Below are 24,465 nucleotides of genomic sequence, written 5' to 3' on the forward strand. Positions count from 1 at the left end.
TGAAAACGAAATCTCCCGGGTATCATGCTAGTCACACTGCCTGTTTGAGATTGAGCTTCCTACGTCATCCCTACTATCGCTCTCGATGATAAGAACTGCTTTTTGTCAACGAAATTCTGTGAGCGACCACTACCACGACCACGATCACTCTCCATTTTCAATCGGTGAGTATGTCTTCTGCTGAATTTCCGGTTGGCTGTCATTCCAAAATTTTACCAACTACCTGAAAAATATGACTTGCCAATGCCAATTTGACTATTCACATTTGTATTGTTTTACGCTTTTTACTGTTTATTGTTAACATTAACATTGATCGGTAGACTTCTGTCAGGATATTTGAAGAAATTGAATTTTCGAGGATTCGTGATTAAAGATCTTTGTTTGATTGAAAAGCCGTTTTCCATGAAATGTAAGCGGCTGAAAATAATAGCGAGATAGTCTGTGAAGGAAGTTGTTGAAGTATTTTTTCTAAATTAAAATCTAACCTTTCTAGTATATGGTTTCAGGTGGTATGGTCGTTACCTAACCTACTTTATTGCTTCTTCCATATTTAACGTTTAATTGTTTATGTACGTAGATATTCATCGTTTAATGCTCAACTGATAATACTTAACTGATGCGTATATAATCGATAGATTATTGATTCTCGTGCTTAAGATATCGCTTATAGCTTCTTCACAGATATATACCTACTTATTTTCTTATTAATATTTTACTTTCCATTCATATATTTGCTCGTGAGGCGATATTACGTTGTCTGTTAACATTGTCATTTACGTTGAAATAAAGTTATACAGATTTAGACATATTAATTTCATCGCGGGATATCGTTATGTATGTATACGTTGTGTACATATGCTTTCACATGTATATAAGTTTTTAGTTATCTGCAATAAGATTTAGCGAATATGTATCTGTGCATAATGCAATTCTGCACTTGCAATTGTGCAGATATCAATTCGTTATATAATGATTCCTTTATCTTTTTTGTTATACTACTAACGTTCAAGGTTGAACGATAACATTCAGAGATGCAGAAGCTCAAATTAGTCTATAACACAAATTGTTTTCCGTCTTTCAAAAACGTTACTATTAGACTGCGGATATTTATGGAAATTAATATTTCTATAAACATTATTAAAGGAATGGAATCTACACAGAAATTGTTTTATCTATTAAGTATTAATAACAAGTATTGTATTTTAGATATTTTATATATTTTCGCATTTCATGTGCATCCTGAATATTTTTGCACCTTTCAATTTCCCATAAATATATAAAAATCCGCGGTTTAGTGATTATTTAAAATAATGTGAAAAGAGTTTATATGATTGAAATGGATTGAAATGAAAGGATTTATATGATTGAATAGAATTTATAATATTTGTGTGAGACTGCAAAGTGTGAGAAGTTTTAAAATATGTAGTTAGTAAATCAATCGCAGAGTTGTACGCAAATTGAAATTTCCTTGAAATTTCATGGAGTTTGAAATATCAAACCATTATTACTTTAGTTACCGAAGTTGCCAACATATTTAGGGTAAACATGACGAGCAAAAATTGTTAGTAAAATCAGTACATTTGTGACACCAATTTGTGTATTTTCACTTTATAACATAGGCTTTAATCGTGTAGGTAATTTAAAAGAAAAAAAAAAAGAAAAAAAGAAAAGAAAAAGAGAAAAGAAAGAGAGAGAGAACGAAAAGAAAAAAATCTCGGTTTATGTATTCAGTGAAACCGACCTCGTAGAGTTCGTCGCGATGACGGAATTCATTGAAGAGAAATCGATCGACACTTGTGTCGAAACCCCTCGAATTGTAACGCATCGAAAATCGCTGAAAACGTTGAAAGGCTTGAGTAGGATTATTTTACAACTTGCTGATTGCTCGATTTTCGTCTAAGCGTAAAGAGTGAAACTTGAGGAAAGAAATTTAAAAGGAAACCTTATTTACGAACATGGTTACAGGATGTCCCAGCAATCGTGGTACAGTCGACAATAATGCTGGTTCTGTGTGAAAAAACAAATTAAAAATATAGAATAAACGCTTTTTCATACGACGCTTCGTTTTCAAGAAAATCGAGTTTGAAAATTTGTCAAGTATGCTTAAACTTGACTAATCGCAGGTTAGATACGTGTAAACAATCAGCAGATGATTATTCTATGTATACGAGAAAATAAGATAAAAATGCAAGTTAAGAACTGACCTAGTATACGCGCGCAATAAATTTTCAGATTTATTTTTCTTGAAAACGAAATATTTTATGAATAAATTTTATTGTATATTTTCGACTTCTTTCTTCGCGTAAAATCATCCTATTGTCGATTGTACCACGATTGCTGGGACACCCAGTATGTTTTTAGATATGTATACTGAATTAAAATAAACGTTTTTAAAAGTCATGCAACGTTAAAGTTATTGTTTCTTCATGTATTATCACCTTTTTTTATTCAGAAAACTTAACTTAAACCTTTAACTCAATATAACAGAGAAAGTGTAATTCGCCATACATATTTACTAGTCTCTCATAATATTTGAATGGTCGTTGCTAGTCAAACTGATGGTTACGACGCGACGTCTGCTGGAAGCTCTGGCTTTCGTAAGAAATCAATGATGTGTCCAGGTCATATTTCTCGCCGAGAAATGGTAGTTGAAAGTGGCAATGTTGCCAGTATAAGAAGGACCATTTGCATCCATAGTTGTGCACGTGTCATTATACATATGCGTGTAAGTTGTATGTACAGAAAACTTTTCGTAATCCTTAGAACCTAATGACGAACAGATACTTTCCATATGCTTATTTATATTACAATATTATTTTAGTACATAATTTTATCCATCAAGATGAAAATATAACTCTTTGCCGTTACGTACATTGATTGCTGTTAATTGAAAGTTTATATAAGATACAGTATATGTGTATGCAAATCTAAATTTGATATCGATAATGCACTTAATTGGAAGAAAAAAGATCAAAAAGTTTCTTATTTTATTGTAGGTTTTTAGAAGAAGATAATTACCAACGAAGAATTGCATAACGAAGAACAATATTTTATCAAAAGAAATATTTACCTACATGTAATGAATATTGAATAAAAATACAAATAGAATCAGTGATCAGGAAATTAAGATATATGATCAACTTTAGAATAATCCCTGTTCAAGACATTTTCAAATTTTCGTATTAATTTTTTACCGCTTTAAAAATATAATCCACTGTCTTTATCCAAAAATAATTATAATACATAGGATGTAATTGTGTTGCGTAATTTTGTATACAATAACAAGTGTATATAATCATTATCGTATATTTACCACATGTAATTTTGTAACAGGAAGGAAATTATAAATTATAGTTTCAATGGAAAAGGACAGCGTGAAAAAAGTTCCAGATCAATTTAAGTAAGTAATCCGTTCGATACAAGAAAAACATAACTAACAAATATATTTGATTCTCACCGTAACGATGTTATGGCACAAGCGTGTACAAATTTACGCTTAATCAACAATTAATAAATTACCAGTATATTTGTGTGTGCACGCACACACACACACACACACACACATATATATATATATGTCGCAAATAAATTTTAGACTTCTTCCAAAAATTATAAATGGCGGGATCGCAGGTATCATCGGTGTCTCTGTGGTATTCCCACTGGACTTGGTTAAAACACGATTACAGAATCAAGTTATTGGCCCTAGTGGCGAACGAATGTACAAATCAATGTAAGTGATTATAGCTTCCGATAAATCTTTAAGAAAATCGGATAATCACATTGAGTCAACTTGTACAAAATAAAATGTAATGGTTTTTCTAATTAATCATAAAAATGATATATTTCAGGTTTGACTGCTTTAAGAAGACTTACATTGCTGAAGGCTACTTTGGCATGTATAAAGGATCTGGTGTGAACATTCTTTTAATCACACCAGAAAAGGCAATCAAACTCACTGCCAACGATACATTTCGTTATTACTTATCTACAGGGCCTGGGTATGTTATTCTTCCAATAACAATTAAGTGTTAAGTAAAGATGTGCATACTATTAAGAATAGTACTACATACATACGCTGGTATGTATAATAGTGATGTCTATAACCTATATTGATCGATCGATATTGATACCGACATTAATATTCATATCTCGATATAATGTCGATATAGGGTATATTCATGACTATATATACATGTATACATATACATATGTGCGTATGCGCACGCACGCACGCACGTGTGTGTGTGTTTAATGTACATTAATACTAATCTAATATTAATGTTGATAATTATACAGAGATAACAATGTTGGTAGTTAAAGTATAGCTAATAGCAGTGATAGTTAAAATCTATCGATTTTCTGCACAGACAGAAACTGCCACTAGAACGTGAAATGCTTGCCGGTGGATTAGCTGGAGCATGTCAAATTATCGTCACAACACCGATGGAACTACTGAAAATCCAAATGCAAGATGCTGGACGAGTAGCGGCAGCAGCAAAGGAAGGTAAATTTCGTAAAATATTCGCAATTAATTAGAAACCAAATTATTTACAAAAAACCTTATTTTACAATTAGGCTAAAATGATTTTGAAAACATTGAACGAGCACAATTATTAATAATTTGAAAGTAATTCTTTCACAGAGCACGTAAAATATTTTACATTCTATTTACGTTAACGTATATCACAAATTTCTCAAGTACATTCACTGAAACGTGGAATGAATTGCGATCTAGATTTGGATTCGGGAAATTTGATTTCGTTCGATTCGTATTTTTTACAGCTACATGACGTCCGCGATAGCCGATAAAAATTTCAGGACGGGAAGATTTAATTGCAGACGGATGGCAACGTATCAAATATGGACCTGTAAACGGTTTGAGAGGAATGCGTTTGTTTCAAGATTAGAATAGAAATGTTGTTATTGTTAACGCACTCTCCAGGATCAAATTTTGATTTTTGGAACTTTGACTTGTTCTACAAATGTTTTCCTTGAGGAAGAAATTTAATACCTTTTACAAAATTCTTTTACAAAATAGATATATTTTTTTTTTAATTTTTTTACTTCCTAACATAAAACATCATGTTTCTTCACAAGCAGTGTTCTTCTCTTAAAATGAAATTATTAATTAATCCGTCTACTCCAACCTGGTGTTTTTCACGATTAAGTTTCTCTTGTCCATTTTTTAAGATTTAATTCTTTATGTTATGCCTGATTTATCGAGGTGTGTCTCCCTCCTTCGTGTCAAAGGTTCTCTTTGTGTGTACTGGTTATTCACCTTTTACGATATAAAATATAAAACTAACAGCTGACCGGAATTCATTAACGCATTCGTTGCCACTGGCGCATAACGTTACATAGATTTAATTATCGTCGTAATACTGCTGACGTAATCATTGCAGTTTGCTTTTGTGCAGTCTGATAAAAAGAACGACAAATGGAACAGTATGGCCGTATTTTAATGGCAGCGAATGCGTTAGTTATGTTTATGATTTTAGTAGCGTTATTTGTATAAAAAAGTACTGTATTAAAAAATCCGTTATACCTAAAATAAGCATAGCATAATTTTCAAATTTAACATTAAAATTTCTTAAACGTACAATTCTTTCTCAAAGATACAACATTTCTAAGATTTAAGTTTTCAATTACAATGATCGATGGAACAATTAATAGCAAAATGTCGACGATTATTTGTTACTTATTATTTATGTGGCAGGATTAATTTATGGCATGTAAATACGAATAATTATTACAGCTGGGAAAGTTGTACCAAAGGTGTCGGCTTTATCGTTAACGAAAGATTTATTGCGGAAAAGAGGCATTTTGGGACTTTATCAAGGTACTGGTGCAACAGCGCTTAGAGATGTCACATTTTCCATTATTTACTTCCCACTATTCGCTAGACTGAACGATGTTGGGCCAAAGAGAGAGGATGGTTCCTGTAAGTTTCGATCTCATTCTGAACATTTATTTATAGTTCAAAGATTTAATTAACATTTTTTGTTTCATCGGCTAGCCGTATTTTGGTGTTCGTTTTTGTCTGGCTGTATCGCTGGTTCTATAGCTGCATTATCAGTGAATCCGTTTGACGTAATCAAAACAAGATTGCAAGTAATCAAAAAGGCACCCGGTGAACCAACATACGATGGTGTACTGGACTGCATAACGTGAGTGTGACATTCGTATAAAATTATAATCATCTTAATTATCCCGTTGACATAATAATCTTTTCACGCTAATGTTTCTTGTGTGCGTTATCTTTCCTCAACCAAAGAATTATTATGGTTGACCAAAAAATATTCAGTTCTGAATGTGGTGAAAATATCGTTATCTTGAATAACTGAAAATCAAATTAATAAGAAACGGATATAATGTTTCAGATTGTATGACAGATAACTATACCAATCAGTTAATGCCAATGCGTTAATAAAAAAGATAATAGAAAAATATTAATATTTTGGATAACTTTAGAAAATTGTGTAAAAATACTGAAATAGTATAATTACTATTTATCTATTTTGTAGTAAAACATTGAAGAACGAAGGTCCAACTGCATTCTTCAAAGGTGGAGCGTGCAGAATGATCGTGATAGCACCCCTTTTCGGGATTGCACAAACCATTTACTACCTCGGCGTCGCAGAATGGCTATTGGGTCTTAAATGAACATCGCCCTCTTCTTCTTCTGTGTCGTCTTAGAATACTCTGGGATTAAACTGACAATAACTGGCGCGTAATAGATGTATGTTCGCTTAATACGGTTCGCTAGTTGCTGAGTAAGTGAGTTGTTCTTTTCTTAATTACCTGAGAACCTTGGTTATCGGACGCGCGCAAAATGTATTTAATGTTTATTTGATAAATTATCGACGTACAGAAGTGTCTTTTTTTATTTTTGATATTTATGTATTATTATAATAGTTCTTTTAATTGCAATTACTTTTAATTTTGTTTGTCTTTTTTTTTTTTTTTTTTTTTTTTTGAAGATTTCATAGTGCAATAAAGCTCTCAAAATAAAATGGAGTTGTAAATAAAATGAAAACCTCTCTACGGCTTAAAACTTAACAAAATATCAAAAATTACACAGCATTTCAATAGTAATATGATTTTAAGTTTGATACATGTCTCATCGAATTAAATTATAAGATAGAATTTGAGTATAATAGAAGCAGAGAAGAAGAAATTCAATGTAATTAGGCAGTTAATCTCATGAATTTATTTCTATGTGTTTTTGTGATTGTCTCTTCAGATAATCAAGGTTCTGGTGAGCTATTGCGAAGGCTAGGTCACCGTTTATAAATGATAACGTTGATTTTGACTTAATATTATTATCGAATGAGAATGAAATTCGTAATTTGCGATCGAATTCGCTTATTTTCACTATTGACGAACTAATTATAAATCTTAGGATTCTATTATTCCCATCTTACCTATCCCTCGTATGAATTACTTCTTCAACAACCAGTGTTTCCAACTTTCTTTATATACTTTTTTATTTCACATTTTAGTTTTTTATAACATTTACAATAAGTTATTAAGGTATCTGCAAAGTAAGATAGACGATTATTTTTACATCTTTGTTTTATTTTATATATAAATGGAACGCGAATATGTTTGCGGAAAAATTTATAAACATAAAGTATGACATACCTAAGCACGTATTATACATCATATCGTTAATAAATATCGCGAAAAAATCGACTAAATTATTTATGTTGTATATATTATGTTGGGTAATGATGGGAACACTGGTATAGTCTACCGTGATAACAAGAGCTTACATTTTGTAAGAGATTACATAATTTCATTTGTGAATTCTAGTTAATGCTGTCGTCAGATCATTGCTATATCTTTAAGAATCAAATAATAGGAAATAACTCTTAATTGGTATGATTATAAAATATAAAAATCATGCATCAAGGAATGCATAGTTTTGTTGTATTTTAAATTTTGTAAATTAATGTTTTGTTTTAATGTATGTTTTAAATTAAAGTTTAACATATTGTTATTCTATGTTCTGTTAACATAATTATACGATTATCATAAACATAGCTAACTTATTAAAGAACCTCAAGTCGTTTTAATTTATGTTGTTTGAAATATTTCTATACTTATTTCTATCTTTTATAATTATTTATCTTCAGATGCATTTATAGATTTGTATCTGTTTAAAATATTTATTAAATATCGCAACAATTGAGAGTTAAATTGTTCTTCCGTTTTCCTTCTTAGGAAATTTTGTGGAGAGATACTAGAAGAAATTTCCCAAATATGGGGATTTATTGTCAATTTTACTAGTAAAAGAAATTCTAGATATATAATAAAAATATTCATGTTATCGATGTATATTGACATTGTACAGAAGTAAATCTTGGCGGTTCTTCAAAAATACTCCTAAGGAAATTTATTTTTTTGCATAAGTTGTTCAAGCACAAATTTCTCTCCCATAAAAGATGAGAGAAATGATGAGATTTTGTTTCATTAGTACAATTTTTATTAAAAATGTTATTTAACGGTTGTTTTTTGCAAGGACTTTATTATATGTTGTTTCTTTTTTTCTTTTTATTATTATTATTAAAATCGTATATACAAAGTGAAAGTGAAAAAAGGACGAGATAGATTCAATTTCCTAGTTATTTATTAATCCTTCCTGCGAGATCTTCTTTCTCATTATGTATATTCGTTGTCATTTATAGGTTTATCACGACGTACAAATATTCATGTTCTCTATCATTAATGTCAAGTTAACAAGACTAATAATTCTAATCTTTTCTTTTTCATTAAAAAAAATGATAAATCTTTGCACTTGTTAACTGTAATAAGAAAAAGATTTTCTGTATTAGTTTTTTTTTCAAACGACTGACAGTTTGAACGCTGTAATATATGAAAGAAGATATAAATGAAACGTAACAAATTTAAGGTTTACCTCGCGTTGTAATGGTGTACAGGTTTGCGATAAAGTTCAAAAGCGCTTCCTCTCTGTTCCCTGCTTCCAGCGAGATCTAGTCCACTCGGTTCCCGATTATGTCCTGGACTCGTTGGGAAACTTTGTCCAGGTGCATTGTGTCCATTGTTGACGACGTACCCGTTGTGATTAACACTGTTTCTATTATGTGAAAGACCGAGGCTTAACTGACTGGCACTATTACTATGACTATGAGTCGACATTGGCGGGCTACAATGCGCATGCGTATGACTCAAACTGTGATTGTGCGCAGGCGTAGATAGGTGACTTAAATTGTGATGTGAATTTCCGAGATTTGAATCATGTCGATTTGGTGGTGGTATATTGTAATAATACTGTCCACTATTTCGTTGGACATTATTGATACCTTCTACCTAAAATCAAAATTTCTTATTTTAATGTTTTTTCTTAATGTTTATACACGAGAACAGCCTTTCGTAAAAATACTTCACTTACATGAGAAGTAGCAATGGAATAACTCTTTGAATGTTGATGAGTATTATTTACTTCATTTCCGTTATTTTCTGTTTGAGTCAAACTCGTTTGTGGTGGCCTATAGTTTTTTGGTTTCGGAGGGGGTATTGGCTTGTAGGATCCTCCAGGTTTATTTTGCGGTAACGTTATCGACTTGTAATCAGTTGTGCGGCTACAATATACGAAGCAAAATATTCTAGCGTACAGATACGAAGCAAAATATTCTAGCGATAGATACTGGATAAATAATAATAAAGACCATGAAAAATAAAAATAAGATATCTAAGGCGAGAAATATTTAATCTATAAAATAAAAGCTAGAAATCCAATATATAAAATAAATGAATGGTCTTAATAATAGCAGCCTTAATAACAGTGTAGTGCATTCAAAATCCAAAATGAAGTTTTTTAAGAATAATTGTATGATCTTTTGTATAGTAAATGACGATTAAAATTATACGAATGCCCGTGTATCTAGCTAGTATCTATGAAATATAGGATAATAAAAGGTAGAATGAAATGAATTCAGACTAGCGTATCTCGACTAGAAATATAGATTCTACAGGCTTTCCTCAATGGTCGAGGTTTTCGTGCCATCATTCTAGAATGCAAAGACGAACAGTAAACAGATATAGCTTAAGAATTCGAACATTTTCATATATGAGCTTTCCTCCGTAGAATAACGAGCTATGCGTTTAATTAAATCCTGATCCCACCTATAATAAAAACACACCTGTATTTGGCATAATCAGTTCGTGGTTGGGAATCATGATTTGGAATTGGTTGCGCAGTTGATCTAGTGAATCTGTAAGGATCGTGTGGTCTTGCCGGTCCACCACTGCTTTTTAAGTCGTCTGGGACATTGGGACCCAATCGACCGGTTGACGTACTTAAACCCGGTACTCCATAACTGGCATTTCCATTTGTATTATTATAGGAATCATAAGAAGACATGCTATCGTAGCTTCCCTATGAACACGTAGTGAAACATTAAAATCAGCACAATAATTTTTACTAAATTATCACTCAATGATAAACCAATGTGGCTGTCCATTGATAATATAATGACATTAAGCCATTCTTACCGCTTTTGGTTGGGCTCTTTCGAGAGACGATGTGGCATTAGCTTTATGAGGTGTTGCATTTATATAATTTGCAACGTCCAATACCGAGTCTGTCTTATTTAGCAACCGTTCTTGTGCAGACCTCCCGATAGTGTTTCTTTGCTGTTGACTACTCGGCTTTGCATTACGATCCACTCTTGGAGGTAAATCGGGAGGACTATGATGAGAAGAAGATCGTGGCTCGAATGAACCACCTAAATATTCTGGTGATCCTGATTGATTGCTAACTTGTCCTGATAATGAAAATCCGTATTTTCCATCTCCCATTCCCCCTTGCGATCTTCTTTTTGGTTGTTCGAAGGATTGCTAGAGAAAGACAGATAGAGTGCTTTAGATTTTATTTATGATGGTTAAAATATCTAGTATTATATCTATATCTACAGTATAATTGTAAATTCATTAATTCACAAGGAATTTATAGTCAATTCAGGATTATTTAATATTTTATAAAAGTAATCATTACTTGATTAATATAATTGAATTTTTCACCTGGTAAGTGGTCGAATATGGAGGAGGTGCAGCAATGTCGTCTTGCGTAGCGATGCTTGGATCGGAGCTGCTTTTCAATCTAGACGGTGCACCCAAAGCACCCGGCAAAGCTGGTGCCGGACTAAGTTCCAAGTCACTCTCCGGAGAGGAAGCATAGGAGAGGCGAGAAGTCATCGGGAATAGGAAGTCATCCGAGAGTGCTTCTTCCGGCTATCATCGCAGGACACAGAGGACAACACGTTACAGAGGTTTATGCTCTATTCAACCCTTTCAGACCTTTACACTTGTAATATCATAAAACATTGATCATCCACCGTCATTGAATAAAGAATTGTTCAGTTCGTTAAAAACTAATCGGACGTTCCAATGAAATTAACTATAAACTGTAAACAAAGTTGAGGTAAAAATATTGTATCGCGGCAGTGATGTCTGAAAGGGTTAAAATACAAACGGAAAACAAATACTTGCCATTCGGTTAAGCTTAATTTCTGAAACTCAGTTAAGGTACTTTGAAGATTACAGAGCAAATTAGAATTAAATCGATTTATGCGTAAATATGAAATAAAATGTTCCTAATTAAAAAATATTTTTATATCTCAATCATTTTTTAGTTTGTCCGAGGACAATGAAACGTTCGATAATTACTCAGCTTAGAAGGGCTCGCATGACAAAGTCAAGACAAAATATACCATAGAACATTTTGTTAGTTTTGCAAGATGCAGGATGAATGGTGAACAAAATTCCTATAAAACGGTTTTAATTATATATTTCAATATATTATATGTGTATATATGTCTGTCTATCTATCTATCTATCTATCTATCTATCTATCTATCTATCTATCTATCTATCTATATATATATATTTATTTATTTATTTATTTATTTATTCGACAATATACTCTTAATTCTTGACCTAAATTGCATTTCTAATCATGCAACTTGAAATTTGCAGAGAATCCTTCCGATTATTTCTTGATAAAAAGTTTTTTTTTTTTTTTTTAAATATAATTAGCATTACCCTTTCAGCACTTTAAGTTTGTACATACTGATTTTTTATTAGAAAAACAAAACTATTTCTGTACTGTTCGTATAGTTTCTTTCAAAAGGTGGTACATTACATTTCACTATAACATATATATTTAATTTTGTCAATAATAAAGTAAGGAGTTTTTAAAGTTACATTAATTATATCATTCAACGAGATTATGGACGAGATTTGTTCATTCGTCGTAACGTCGCAATTTAGATACATGTTTTTAGTAAGTAAAGTAGAAAATTACAAAATATTCTTTTTTCCATTCTGACTAGCTTCCAAATACATAGTTACAAAAGTTTCAATAATATACTGTGAGATTATTTCATTTGAACTTGATATGATTTTCGCTAAAGCTATGAACATTCAGCCATGCAAATTAAATTGAACATAAGATATAAGGTGCCTCGAATATCTTAAAATATAACAACGCCAACGCGTTATCTTTAATACAGAACTATATTAAGAAATCTTTCATGGATTATGATAATAAATTCGATTTGATTGAACGATATGTATAAATATATTTTGTAATTGTAAAACTAAATTGCACTTAATGTGCAAAACTAAATTTTTTATTTAGAAATTTGAAAGAAATTCAAGATTTTTGTTAATACGTAAAATAAAATATTTCAAATGTTCAAGAGAACAGTAACATAGATAATTCTTTTGAAGGCGATAATCAAGACACCTAACTAGGAAAAGCGGGATTTAAATATAGCCGAAAAATTGCTCACGGACAACATCAGAAGTTAAAGACGGATAAGAAGGTAATGAAAATAACTTGTCCGTGTGATATGTGTCATTTTCGTTTACGTCGTGATATATGGTTTCCTTCAAAATCGGCGGGGGTACAGGAGGAGGAGGTAATTCGCGAGGGTTAGCGGACGAATAACATGGCTCCCACGTCATGTGTCGACCATATGACGGCTATAATAAATTATTATAAAATAACTTCACCAACGGAATTCCACTCATTCTCATCAGTAGGGATTTCGTCATTCGTACGATGTTGAAATTTAAATACCCCTATTTTACTTTTACGCAAATAAGCATCTTATCTGATCATTCATCTATTGATGTAAACGTTAGATTACAAATTAAAACAAGTAATTTGAGAGAAAATCACTCTAATCGGTCTTGATTATTTTAATTAGTTGTTTAAAACCAGGTCGTGCTATTTGTTGTATCGAGCAAAAAAAAAAAAAAAGAAAAAAAAAGGAAAAAAGAAGAAAGAAACGTTAGGAAACGTAAAAACGTTCTTACCTTAGTTTGACTCATCCAAAGTAGTCCTTGTTGTTGTCGGTCGATCAGTTCTCTTAATTTTCGATACCAAGCTTCCGGTGTGGTTAATGTAATCACCGCGCTGAATATATGGCCCCAAATTTTATCTAATTTTTGACACTGCTCCAGAAGCTTTTTACTACTTTTATGCGCCGATCTGAAATCAAAATCCGAGATTGTCTAATTATGTGTCTGAAAAACATACAACACGTATAACACATATAATATATACGTGTCGGAAAAACAACATCAATATATTCGTTCGATAGATACTTACTTAGGAATTCCGGCACGCATCTCCTTGATAATTTGTTTCGTTTCAGCTTTCAGAAAAATGACTATAGGATAGAATTGCGCGTAATTCAATCGATCCACTGCGTTTGGAGTGATGTCCAATAAAGCATGTTTTCCTCGATCCATCACTTCTCTGATAGCACTAAGTCGAATGATACCCGATGACTTTGTATTCTTTCCAATGTTATCATCTAACTGATTTTCCATTTCTATGAACGAACGAACGAACGTTTAGATTATTATTCGATTAATTTTAAGGTGAATTAAAAAAATTTTGCTACTCACGCGGAGACGTGAATTTATCAGGAAAGTCTTTCAACAACTTTTCTCTAGCTAGATCTGCGACAGGACCAAATAATACTACGGGTCTGACAAATCCTGGATGCCTTAAGATTACTCTTTCATACGCTGGAAATTTGCTAACACTGTCTGAAAATACTACATCGTCCCAATGATCCTGAAAATGATAAACAATAGAAAAAATATACATCATTATGATAACCGATTATACGAATAAATTATGCCAGGAGTTTTATCAAGTAGATAAAAAGAAACATACTCTGCCAAGAGATTTAGAACGTCTATGACTGCTTCGTCTTCTCCTAAAGAAACTACCTCTGCTTTCACTGGCACTCATTTCCTTCTTGGTTGCATTGAATTGCGCCGTTGCTAGTTCTTCGGCTCGTGCTTTATTTGGAATTATTCCTTTTTGTACTTCCTGATTATTCCTACCAATACGAAACACCTGCCACGAGCCGACAACACCGTTGTGCAGCGTGTCTACAACGTGAAACACATCTCCGCTACGAAAACTCATTTCACCTTTTTGCGGTTGTTCGTAATGGAAATGAGTTCTGCAATATGATACGAGATTTCTCGTGAAATATACATCTTTAAATGTATATCGATTTAAATGATATATTAGTTTCTTAAAATTCTATTTGAATTCTATTTGAATTGGTACGTACTTTATGTGAAAAGAATCGCCCTTTCCAGATGCTACTACTTGATCGTATTCCTGTCGTCGGTGTTGAACGATCAGATCAATTTGTTCTTGGAGGCTAAGTAAGAAAAGGACAGCCTCTTCTCTTGTTACTCCTTTCATGTCCATATCGTTTATCTACGATAACATAGATCAGAGTTGTACATGCTTTCATACACAATGTCAATTTTGTTCATTTTAAAACGAGATCGATAAAACATTTTACTTTTAAAATCTTATCTCCGGGTTGTAAACCCTGAAGAGACGCCGGACTTCCTGCTTGAACGGCTGTCACGAAAACGCCAGTTTCGTTTCCGCCACTTAATCTAACGCCCACTGATCCCTCTTTTTGGAAAGTAATAAATCGAGGATCGGGCCTAAAAGTTAATCGATATTAGTTAATATGCGACAAATAATTTCATAATAGTCGATGGTAGTGGTAATAAAAGATACATCTTACATTGGAAGCTTGTTTCTAGATAGATCTTCATCGTACAATTGTCTCCTTGTGCTGTAATAATCTAAAAGAGAATATAGACGTTGCACTTTCAATTGATTGACATTTCAATTTTTAATTATTACATTGTAATATATTTAATTCATGTACAAGTATAGTTAATTGAGATGCAAGTATTTCGAAATAAACAAAATACGTTTTCTTATATACGTCTTTCTTTAATTCTAAAACGTCATAAACGTAAAACGTCATAACGTTGCTCGTTTTACGAGATGTTTCATGAGATTTCGTATTTTTGAAAATCATAAATAGAGCACAAGAGCAGAAATCGTACCTTCTGGTCTAGGAGGCGGTGGCCTGGGAGGGTCTACCGTTGGTGTCGCAGGAAGATCCAACTGACTGAGAGATACATCCATCAATGGCCCTCTTGCACGACCTCTAGGAACAAGATTGCTCTTGTCCTCTATCGGTTGTCTCGTTGGAGGTGGAACGTACAAGTTCTGGCTACTGTAACTCGTCGTACCAGAAACATATTCACCAGTTTCGCTCTTTGCCTGTTGTTGAACGTGACAGCAGGAGTTGTCTCGAGTTACCACGATCGACAATCTATCTTTGCACTGATCCATCAATTTCTTAGCTTCCTTTAAGGTCATGTTATCCGTAGCCACGCTGCCGATTCGCGTTAAAACGTCTCCCGGTTTCACCCCTGTGTTATCTCGAGTTACTTCTTTCACGTAAAGACGACACCCAAGAACAATCCCGAAATCTGTAGAAAAATACATATTTAGATCGATCGATAAATGAAAGATCGATAAAAAAGGTAATTAAATTTAATTCTTAAATTCCAAATGTTGATTGTAATATTTCAGAATTTAAGAAAATTTCAATTTAGTCACCAGCGTCTTTAGATCGGTGTTATTGGAAGATATTATGGATAAAAAAAAGTATGTTTTATCTACCATCTTTTTTATTATTTCTCGTTAAAGTCAACCGATGACTCTGAAGAGTGGAATTTCCTATACTTGCAGAAGTATTCGACGAAGCTCTACGCTTAACAACTAAAAGAACCGTCGATCCGGAATCCCTGAGAACACGAATTGCTGCTCCATAATCGGCGCCCTCTAACGATATTCCATTGGCAGATATTATGCGATCATTTACTCTAGAAAATGATAATTTCGCGTGTTGGCATTACAATAAATATTTGTAATTTCTATACTGTTCATTGCTGTCTGATAGAAGTCAATCAATTTTGAATTACAATCTTATATAAATATCGATATATCAAATATTTTAGATATTAGAGTACTAAAATAAAATACGAAACGACAATTGTATCAAATTAATAAATATATATATATAAATATATATATATATGTATATATGTATATATATACATACATATATATGCACGCGCACGCACGCACGCACACACACACACACACACACACACACACACACACACACACACACACACACACACACACACACACACACACAAAAGATCTCCGTAAATGTTCTTACTGCAATTTTCCTTCGGCTGGTCCAGCTTTCAAGACATCAGAAATCGCGATAGCAGGATCGCCGTTAGTGAAATGAGGATTATCCCGACCACCAGAAACAGCAATACCGAATCCGTAACCCGGAACTCTGGTAACAGTAACATGATGAACCTCCCATGCTCTGTCGCCGTTCTGAAAAATTTTCGTATAAAAATAAGTTGGAAAAAACTCAGTGTATTTTAATCTACAATGAGAAACTCGCTATCGTGCTTTCATATCTTATTCGTTTTACGATAACGAATTTTGTACATTGTTTCGAGAATACCATAGGCATATCGAAGAGTCTTTCCCTTTTCTCTTTCTTTCTCCTCTCCCCCCCCCCACCTTATAAAATTTCAATGAATTTAGTTTCTCGTGAACAGATAGCGAGAAATCGAAAAAAAAAAAAGAAAAAGAAAGAAACAAGCGGAGTAAGTACATAATTGGATGAAAATTCTAGGGGTTCGCGTTAACAAGATTCTTCTTCTACTTAACACACATTTAACTCGAACCAAATCCAGGATCACGTTTTATTTCGAATTCGTAACGTGGTTCGGTGTAACAGAACCCAGGTTTTACATAAATTGCAATATTCGATTTAATTTTCAACAAAATTTCGTTTTAAGACATTTGTATAAAAATCCTTGTATTTATCGTAGAATTTTAATAATAATAATTATAACGAGAAGAAATATTTTCAAATTTTGTATTTATCTCTGTAAAACAAAGACAATGATATTTTTGAAACACTTTCATTTATTCGTGCATGATTGTTAATTCGCACCTGTGCATCGGTTCCAACCGAAGTATTGTGAAGAATACCGTGTGTCGTGGAAGACGAATTTTGGGGATTAGCCGAATTTCCGACACCCACGTTGCTATCGTTTCTATCCATTCTCGTGCCCTGAGGAACTTCGTCTTGAAAATTCGGTGTCTTTCCGTTTAACACCTCTGAACAACCATCTTGACTACACGTGCATTCTTTCTTATCCATATACTCTTTCTTTTAAGCTAAAGCTGCATCATTGTTCTACAAAACTTTGATCAAAAATGTTTACGTGCCTAAACTCGCCTCAATTTCAACACTTTTTATCATCGTTCTTACTTAATTCCCTTATCGGTGCAACAATGGAGATCAATATATTCATTTTGGAAAATTGTCTTTCACGATATTCTCACGAAGCTTCTTCTTTCTTTTTTTTTTTCTCTTTTTTTTTGCGAATTTTCTCCTTAAAGATTCGATTAAACTTTTCTAATTGCTTCGCGCATATTTCTTTCTCCGTCTTTGTTCGTAAAACTTGCCTTATGGAAAAATTCCTCCCACGGATTTCGTAACAACTAAATTTTCCTAAAAACTTATTTTTGGATTCTGTCGCTATAGAAATCTATTTTCCTTCGACCTTAAATCTCTTAATTTTTCCCCTCCTATTCGATTTGAACTTTATTTTTAAAAAGTTGGTCATAAATTAATTAGCGTTTCTAGTTAGCTACACAAATGACGGGGGTATGCGTCTTCTCGGAGGAATTTTCCGACGCATAGGCGTCCCAACCGTCCCAAGCAGTGGCGTGAAAACAGCCAATCCCACGTGCATCCCAGATATATCCAACGTGGCTTTTTGCGTTTTTTCTTTTCTTTTTTTCTTTCCCTCTTATCCTACTAGATACTCTCTCTCTCTGTTCTATTGTACGAGTATTCTACGATATTCTACGCTCTATACCATAGGATCGCACGACCTCATTTCCAATAAAAGAGTTTCCCCAATTGCGTTGCGTACCGTGCACGATGAGCGCAACACGCGGACAATTCAAAGCAACGCGTAGTTATGGAATTCCATTTTCCTTTCGGGCGATCAGACCTTCACTTTCCTCATCGTTCTAATTCCATATTTTACACGCCAACGTTTCTTCGTTGATCTTGAACGTTTCGTCTCTCGACTAACCGAATTCGATCTCAACGACTAATCGCCTTTTCTCTTCTCTTTCTTTTTTGTTTCATACGCCCCAAATTGTTTTATCTTACATTCAACGGTAAGGTAATACGGTAGGTTTCTATCATTTCAGAATATTCTTCATATTTGAAGCTTGTTTCGTAGCGTTCGAAGATTTTTGTATTTGGTTTCGTGTCGACCACGAAATTTTTTCTCTCGGCATAAATTAATTACGTTTTCTTTTTGCTTTTGGTTTCACTGAAAATTTCGTTGTTTACAAGAGGTTAGAATCGCAAGATTTCCTTCTTGATATTTCTTGATATTTCTTGATATTTTCATTGGAAACACGTATTCCGTTCTCTCTTCGGCAATTTCATCGGCGGTCTTTCATAAAAATCGCACAAAGGGACTTCTAATCTATTTACTTAGCTTTTTCGCACGTTTGCTGACTGCACTGCAAGTCTATATCTTTCACCAGTGTCCATTATCTTCTATCACACAACGCTGTAAATTTATAAAATTCATATATAAAACAAGGGAACACGCTCATTTCGCGTTAGAAATTTTACTGAATTTTCATTCCTCTCGTTTCTCTTAATTTTTAATCTCGTTGAAAAAAAAGAATAAAACTTCTCGTTAAAAATAGCAGCTACTTTCCCTAAATCGATTACAGTATAGGATGATTTGATTAATTTTACCTATATTCTTATATTATTCTAGATTTACTTTTACTTTCAATGTATAAATAGCTTTTAACCTAGGCTAAACTTTTAACCAAAGATATATTTTATCGTAAATTATCATTTTATTTAGAGATTCGTAAAAAGCTGAAATAATCAAGGTGTTGCGTCGAACACCACTTGTTGCTCGGAAAAACGAGGAACGAGGTTGGAAGATTCTATATCGAAAAAGTTCCGGTGCTTCCACTACCATTGAAACTTCCATTTTCCAAACTCGATTTACAAAGGAGAAGTTCGAACTGCTATAAACGTACAGACTCTTGGCAAACGAGAACCTTTGAGGGAAAAGGTATCTTGCTGCATTCGAAAAATCAGCACCACGTTGTCAGCGGAGAACGAATTCCAATCATCCGAGTCACCCTCGGCCAATGAAAAGAACGACTCTATGAGAACAAATTTTCAGAAAGCAAGGAAGCACCGCAACTTCCGCATCGTTCACTCCACCGGTAATGTTTTACTAGAGATTCGCTCGACGAGATTTCTCAAACCACTATAAACATTCATCTACTCTTTAATTAGAGTACATTAATTAGAGTACTTACTACAAGTTACCATTCGATTGATTATCTATATTAGAGGATCGAAGAAACGTGAAAGATTCGTTTCAGAGCGTTGTAGAAAAATTAGTAGAATAATTGTTTAAAATTCCTTAGTAATTATCGAATAAAGCAAATAAGAAACAAGAAACGAGTTGCATTAGAAAATAAACTTTAGGTTTTATAGTTGATATTCTTATTTCAGTCGAAAATGAATTTCTTTGTGCTACAGAAATCTCGTGAGATAATCTACGATATATTTATAGGGGATACAACGAAATACGTATATTCATAAATAATATAGGAAAAACGAAACTGAGAAACTCTATCTGTTTTTGCATCAGACAATGAGATAAGAATCTTTCGAAATGATTTTCGGGACAGAAACGAAACAAACCGTAACATTCGGTGTGAGAAAGATCCGAAATAAAACATCTCACAATTCCAATCAGACGAATCGCTGTCCGCCTAAAAAAGGGAAGCTCAGAAATCCCACGGTGTGTTTTAGACCAGAAAATCCGAGATCCACCTATCGGTACTTGAAATTGCAGCGGCACAATTTTTCTTACACATCCAGCGATGTTTCATCCATAAAATGTACACTTAAAAGCTTCAGCAGCAGCACTTGCACGATCACTGAGTTCACTTCAGACCACTCGAAACGGAGACGAAAGTCGGTATATACACGAGCAAAAGTTGTAGCAGCTTAGGGCGGCTGTACGCATATCGGGAAGTCGAGAAATTCTTGGGCCGAAGATCGGCTCGTATAGTTTGGAGCGTGGCTTGGTTAAAGCAGGCGGCAGGTCGACGCAAATCGGATGAGAAACGGGCTTGGCGGCTGCGGGGAGGAGTACGAAGCCTGCTTGAGTGAACGTGTCGCGGACAGTGGGAAATGGTAGGGGCACCACGGACCTACGCTAGAGGACCCGGAGAATAGTAGGGAGCGCACAGCATGCGCGTGCCTGCGCACCGGTTTTCGGCTTCACTAGTGATGGGCCCGATCTCGAGGCATCAACGTGTATCCAGTATTTGGATTTATCGTTTTAATAGTAAACATAGATCATGGATTTTTACATAAATTCATATTTTTTTTAAATATAATTTAAAACGTAGGACCCCGGTAGAAGATTCTTTCACCTACCAACTATTATAGAAAGCATTGTGCTTTGAATGTTCCATGTGCTTTTTCATTTTAGTGTATTTCTAAGAAAGACAGGTGTATCTGTAAAAGAAAACGTGAAGTTTCGTTCCCACCCTAACCTTAATTCAAATTCTTCGGACTAGAGACTTTTAAGTACAAACGATACATAATGTTTTAATACTTTGTATCATACACGATCTTTCAGTAGCGAACTGTTAACCGAACACCCAAGTTACTAGAAACATCGTAAACTAAGCGTTCGTATATGTATATTCGTTATTGTTGATTATTTCACCATATGTTCGAATGGTATCGTTATGTTTGTAGAAAGTTGTAATGAAAGACGTCAACATAGTATGATATTTACCTCTTAAGTGGTAGCGAATGTACGTACGCATAATACTCATACGTACACATAATATATATACACTGCAGAGCCAATATACGTGTATCGAGTTTAAGGATTCAATTTAAACATTTATGTCCACATTCTATATCTCCGCTATATGTATATGTTATTGTGTCACACACAATTACTTACGAACAATGTTTATACTAGTTCAATGAATTAGAAGAAAGGTGACCTTAGTTATTTGTCGATTTTAAAATATCAACGGCTGAGACACTGTGCAGAACAAGAAAAGATTTAAAAAGATAATTGAATTAAAATATGAAATACTGTCACATTCTAGCTGTTTTTAATGATAGTTTAGTTTCCATCGATGCAATATAAGATAACGAATTAGCTTGTAACATCCTAGACGATATAGTATTTTAGATTATTTTCACAAAGTCTTCGATTATTTCGAAATTGTTCACTTTGTTTGTTATGAATAAATATAATAACAATTACCTTAACAAATATGCTAGTGATACGACTGATTTTTACTTGGTTTGGAACACCCGTTATGTGAAAGTCACATCTGGACTTGAAGCACGTGCGCGTATACGACGATGAAGGCACGTATTATAAGCAGACCAGTACGAGATGCTGAAAGTAGCCAAATTGGCGTATCAACAAAACAAGCAGTATGTAAGCACATCTAATTCTGTTCCATTTTCAATCAATCCTTTAGTCTCTCGATCAATTATTCCTTTTAATGTCATAGATTATATTATCCGATATTACGATATTAAATCAACATGTTTAATTCGTTTGTTCTTAATTCAATTAACAAGTATATAAATTATTATATTCAAGTGCATTTCACGTCAGGTGTATGCTTTATGATTGCTCGATGGTCGGTAATTATTGTACCACGAAAAATAGGTATCTTTGGGATTTAACCTGTATTGCGTTTATTTTGTGCAGCGTCCAATCTAATTCTACTACCTGCGAATCCAGAAGAAAGCTAGGACGGGGGACACAAAAGAGTGATACCTGAGCCAGAAAGACACATTCCAGCTGCTTGTGAGGTGTGTCATATTCCAGCTAAACTGGCGCTTTTCCTTACGTATGTTCTTAGCGATGGCTTTAAGCCTCCAGTCAATTGGGATAATATTTTTGTAATGGGAATCTCGCTTTTAATTTCTGTTGTAATCAGAAAATATTATAAATAATATTTATAAATATTATTTGCCTTAAATTAATGATAATACTACGCTATAAATATATATTATAATATCAATATTATAATTGATATACGTTTAATACTAAAATATTTCTTACATTTTTAACATCTTTTTATGGTACCCCTATGATAAATCTATGGTTAAGTTAATTTCAAAATTAAATTATACAAGATTATTAAAATAATAAAATTATACAAGATGTAGCTACTGTGAGACAATAGTTTGTGTTATGTTAGATAATAACATTTACTTGAATAAATGCACTTTGCTTACCTTACGTCTTCTTCTGTCTCTTCCATGTTGATTCCCAGCTAAAAGAAAATTATCTTGAGGTACGTAGTTCCTTCTTCTTTGTGTACTTTTTTTTAAATCATGCCGTTTTTTCTTCTTCTTGCCATGGTGAAACAATTTACTGAATATCCTCATCTCGATCAATAGTCGATATTGACGTTTTCTTACTAGCGATCTCCGTCGGTAACTACATTAAGAAATAAAAGAATAAAACAATATTTATTTGCATTTACATAACTAACTTAACAATATTCTTATTATTTATGAACGTAAAAATTATAGTTCTAACAACGTTTAATATTTACTAAACCGATCTGTACGCAAAGTCTTATTTGAAACAGTATATGTTTAAGTATACAAAGATAATGTTATTTGAGTAAATATTCCATTTAAAATAACAATATTCAATAATCCTTTAATAGAAATTCAATACTGACGTCAATTATGATAATAGAACTTTATCTTCGTGTCTGAAATCTTTTTAGAGCTATTTAAAATAACTTTGCCGCTATTACTATTGCTAACTAACTATTACTATTACTAACTATTACTATTGCTATTTGCATGCATTAACATCGATTAGTATAATTCCAGACGTTGAACGTAAATTTCTAGACATTATACGTCGACGAGATGCTATAATTTTCAGGCAAATTGCATAAGAATTCAATATTTTGAGTAACAAAATTTAATAAATTTAACAAGGGATATACTCTTCTTGTGTTTCATAAGTCACTTTCTTCACTTTTCACTATTAGAACACACCATTCGAGAGGAAAGGCGAGAATCGATCACAAACGATTACCGTGCTTCGAGAAAAGCTTGACGAAACAAACTTCTAACGATCAAGCCGGAGAAATATTCGGTTAGAGGAACGGTGAACACTAATTTGCGGAAGAACAGTGAAAAGTGAGCGGAGGGACGATTCGAAATGTGGGCGGTTTCATAACCTGGCTTATCGTAGCGGGTGTTGCTGATACCAGATGAGTCGTTGGAATTCTTTCGACGAACGATCGATCTATCGACCATACGAAACTCCAAATTCACGCACTGCTTTCGTATTCTCCAAATTATGACGCGTTTTGTCCTCTATTCGTCAAATGAGAAAACACACACACACACACACACACACACAAAATTAAAATAAATAGACAAATCGAAGAATGGTGTTAGTTTGCGAAAAAGTCTAAAAACTAAATTAAGAAGTAGAACATGATCTACTTTTAATTATTATAGTGACTCTATTGAACGTTTGCCGTTAAGTCTAAGAGAATATATCTTGAAGAATAAAACAGCGTAAGTATGTATACCTTTAGATTGCGCGTAGACTGCAGTAACAGCTGCGTAGGATAGTTTTTGTAAGATGATGCTGCAATCGGAAGATTACCTTTCGTTTTCAACAAGAAGACCGCTAGAAATGCTATAATTCCATGGACCTTGAAACTATTTAGAATATTCCCTATTCTCGTCAACAAAACGATGGAAAAATAAAGAGTTCCTAAATGTAACGAAATATAAAAATGATGGAAGAATTGAAATTACCAGATATAATAAAAATATAATATACAGTGGTTATCGAACGATAACGAAAGACTGCAAGTTTATTTAAAAATAAATA

At 33.3% G+C, this 24,465-nt stretch overlaps 3 protein-coding genes and 1 long non-coding RNA gene across 8 annotated transcripts; 2 read left to right on the forward strand and 2 right to left on the reverse strand.

The window, feature by feature from the left end:
* Positions 1 to 24: 24 nt before the first annotated feature.
* Positions 25 to 8,385, forward strand: LOC117156383 (mitochondrial glutamate carrier 1). Of its 3 annotated transcripts, XM_033333358.2 has the most exons (9): positions 25 to 164; positions 2,551 to 2,725; positions 3,334 to 3,400; positions 3,596 to 3,730; positions 3,849 to 3,998; positions 4,368 to 4,504; positions 5,756 to 5,941; positions 6,017 to 6,167; positions 6,525 to 8,385. In XM_033333358.2, the coding sequence occupies exons 3-9, from the start codon at positions 3,360 to 3,362 to the stop codon at positions 6,661 to 6,663; spliced, it is 939 nt and encodes a 312-aa protein (XP_033189249.1). In that variant the 5' UTR covers positions 25 to 164; positions 2,551 to 2,725; positions 3,334 to 3,359; the 3' UTR covers positions 6,664 to 8,385. The 3 variants fall into 3 exon arrangements, with proteins under 3 accessions (XP_033189249.1, XP_033189248.1, XP_076480399.1); XM_033333357.2 differs by lacking the exon at positions 2,551 to 2,725 and having other exon boundaries at positions 27 to 164; XM_076624284.1 differs by lacking the exon at positions 2,551 to 2,725 and having other exon boundaries at positions 37 to 164; positions 3,355 to 3,400.
* A 229-nt stretch (positions 8,386 to 8,614) lies between these two features.
* On the reverse strand, positions 8,615 to 20,639 carry pyd (zonula occludens-like protein polychaetoid). Of its 3 annotated transcripts, none has more exons than XM_033333352.2 (18): positions 20,284 to 20,639; positions 17,424 to 19,071; positions 16,623 to 16,792; positions 16,058 to 16,260; positions 15,433 to 15,864; positions 15,102 to 15,162; positions 14,868 to 15,018; positions 14,628 to 14,779; positions 14,219 to 14,513; positions 13,945 to 14,116; positions 13,643 to 13,868; positions 13,348 to 13,522; positions 11,047 to 11,256; positions 10,519 to 10,863; positions 10,167 to 10,402; positions 9,416 to 9,605; positions 8,921 to 9,333; positions 8,615 to 8,807 (listed from the first exon to the last, which is right to left on the reverse strand). In XM_033333352.2, exons 2-18 carry the CDS (start codon positions 17,631 to 17,633, stop codon positions 8,804 to 8,806), a joined length of 3,645 nt encoding a protein of 1,214 aa, XP_033189243.1. In that variant the 5' UTR covers positions 17,634 to 19,071; positions 20,284 to 20,639; the 3' UTR covers positions 8,615 to 8,803. The 3 variants fall into 3 exon arrangements, with proteins under 3 accessions (XP_033189243.1, XP_033189242.1, XP_033189247.1); XM_033333351.2 differs by having other exon boundaries at positions 20,241 to 20,639; XM_033333356.2 differs by lacking the exons at positions 16,058 to 16,260; positions 17,424 to 19,071; positions 20,284 to 20,639 and having other exon boundaries at positions 16,623 to 16,764.
* Positions 20,640 to 20,848: 209 nt separating this feature from the next.
* On the forward strand, positions 20,849 to 22,661 carry LOC143303587 (uncharacterized). Its single transcript, XR_013060071.1, has 2 exons — positions 20,849 to 22,013; positions 22,297 to 22,661. It is a non-coding gene; the product is annotated as an uncharacterized LOC143303587 (long non-coding RNA).
* LOC143303586 (uncharacterized) lies at positions 21,661 to 24,115 on the reverse strand. The gene is made up of 3 exons (XM_076624287.1): positions 23,653 to 24,115; positions 22,830 to 23,034; positions 21,661 to 22,515 (listed from the first exon to the last, which is right to left on the reverse strand). The coding sequence occupies exons 1-3, from the start codon at positions 23,874 to 23,876 to the stop codon at positions 22,471 to 22,473; spliced, it is 474 nt and encodes a 157-aa protein (XP_076480402.1). The 5' UTR covers positions 23,877 to 24,115; the 3' UTR covers positions 21,661 to 22,470.
* Positions 24,116 to 24,465: the final 350 nt, after the last annotated feature.

Source organism: Bombus vancouverensis, chromosome 14, assembly GCF_051014615.1.
Source record: "Bombus vancouverensis nearcticus chromosome 14, iyBomVanc1_principal, whole genome shotgun sequence".
NCBI lineage: Eukaryota > Metazoa > Arthropoda > Insecta > Hymenoptera > Apidae > Bombus > Bombus vancouverensis.

Coding starts and splice junctions, on each gene's coding strand:
- LOC117156383 (XM_076624284.1), top strand. CDS start 86: ATGATAAGAACTGCTTTTTGTCAACGAAATTCTGTGAGCGACCACTAC. Junction 3,999..4,367: donor TACTTATCTACAGGGCCTGG/GTATGTTATTCT, acceptor TTTTCTGCACAG/ACAGAAACTGCCACTAGAAC. Junction 6,168..6,524: donor GGTGTACTGGACTGCATAAC/GTGAGTGTGACA, acceptor TCTATTTTGTAG/TAAAACATTGAAGAACGAAG.
- pyd (XM_033333352.2), bottom strand. CDS start 17,633: ATGGATAAGAAAGAATGCACGTGTAGTCAAGATGGTTGTTCAGAGGTG. Junction 16,261..16,622: donor CCAGCCGAAGGAAAATTGCA/GTAAGAACATTT, acceptor ATCATTTTCTAG/AGTAAATGATCGCATAATAT. Junction 11,257..13,347: donor TTTGGATGAGTCAAACTAAG/GTAAGAACGTTT, acceptor CTGCGATGATAG/CCGGAAGAAGCACTCTCGGA.
- LOC143303586 (XM_076624287.1), bottom strand. CDS start 23,876: ATGGTCGATAGATCGATCGTTCGTCGAAAGAATTCCAACGACTCATCT. Junction 23,035..23,652: donor CAAGCTTTTCTCGAAGCACG/GTAATCGTTTGT, acceptor TTCTTAATGTAG/TTACCGACGGAGATCGCTAG. Junction 22,516..22,829: donor GAGACAGAAGAAGACGTAAG/GTAAGCAAAGTG, acceptor TGATTACAACAG/AAATTAAAAGCGAGATTCCC.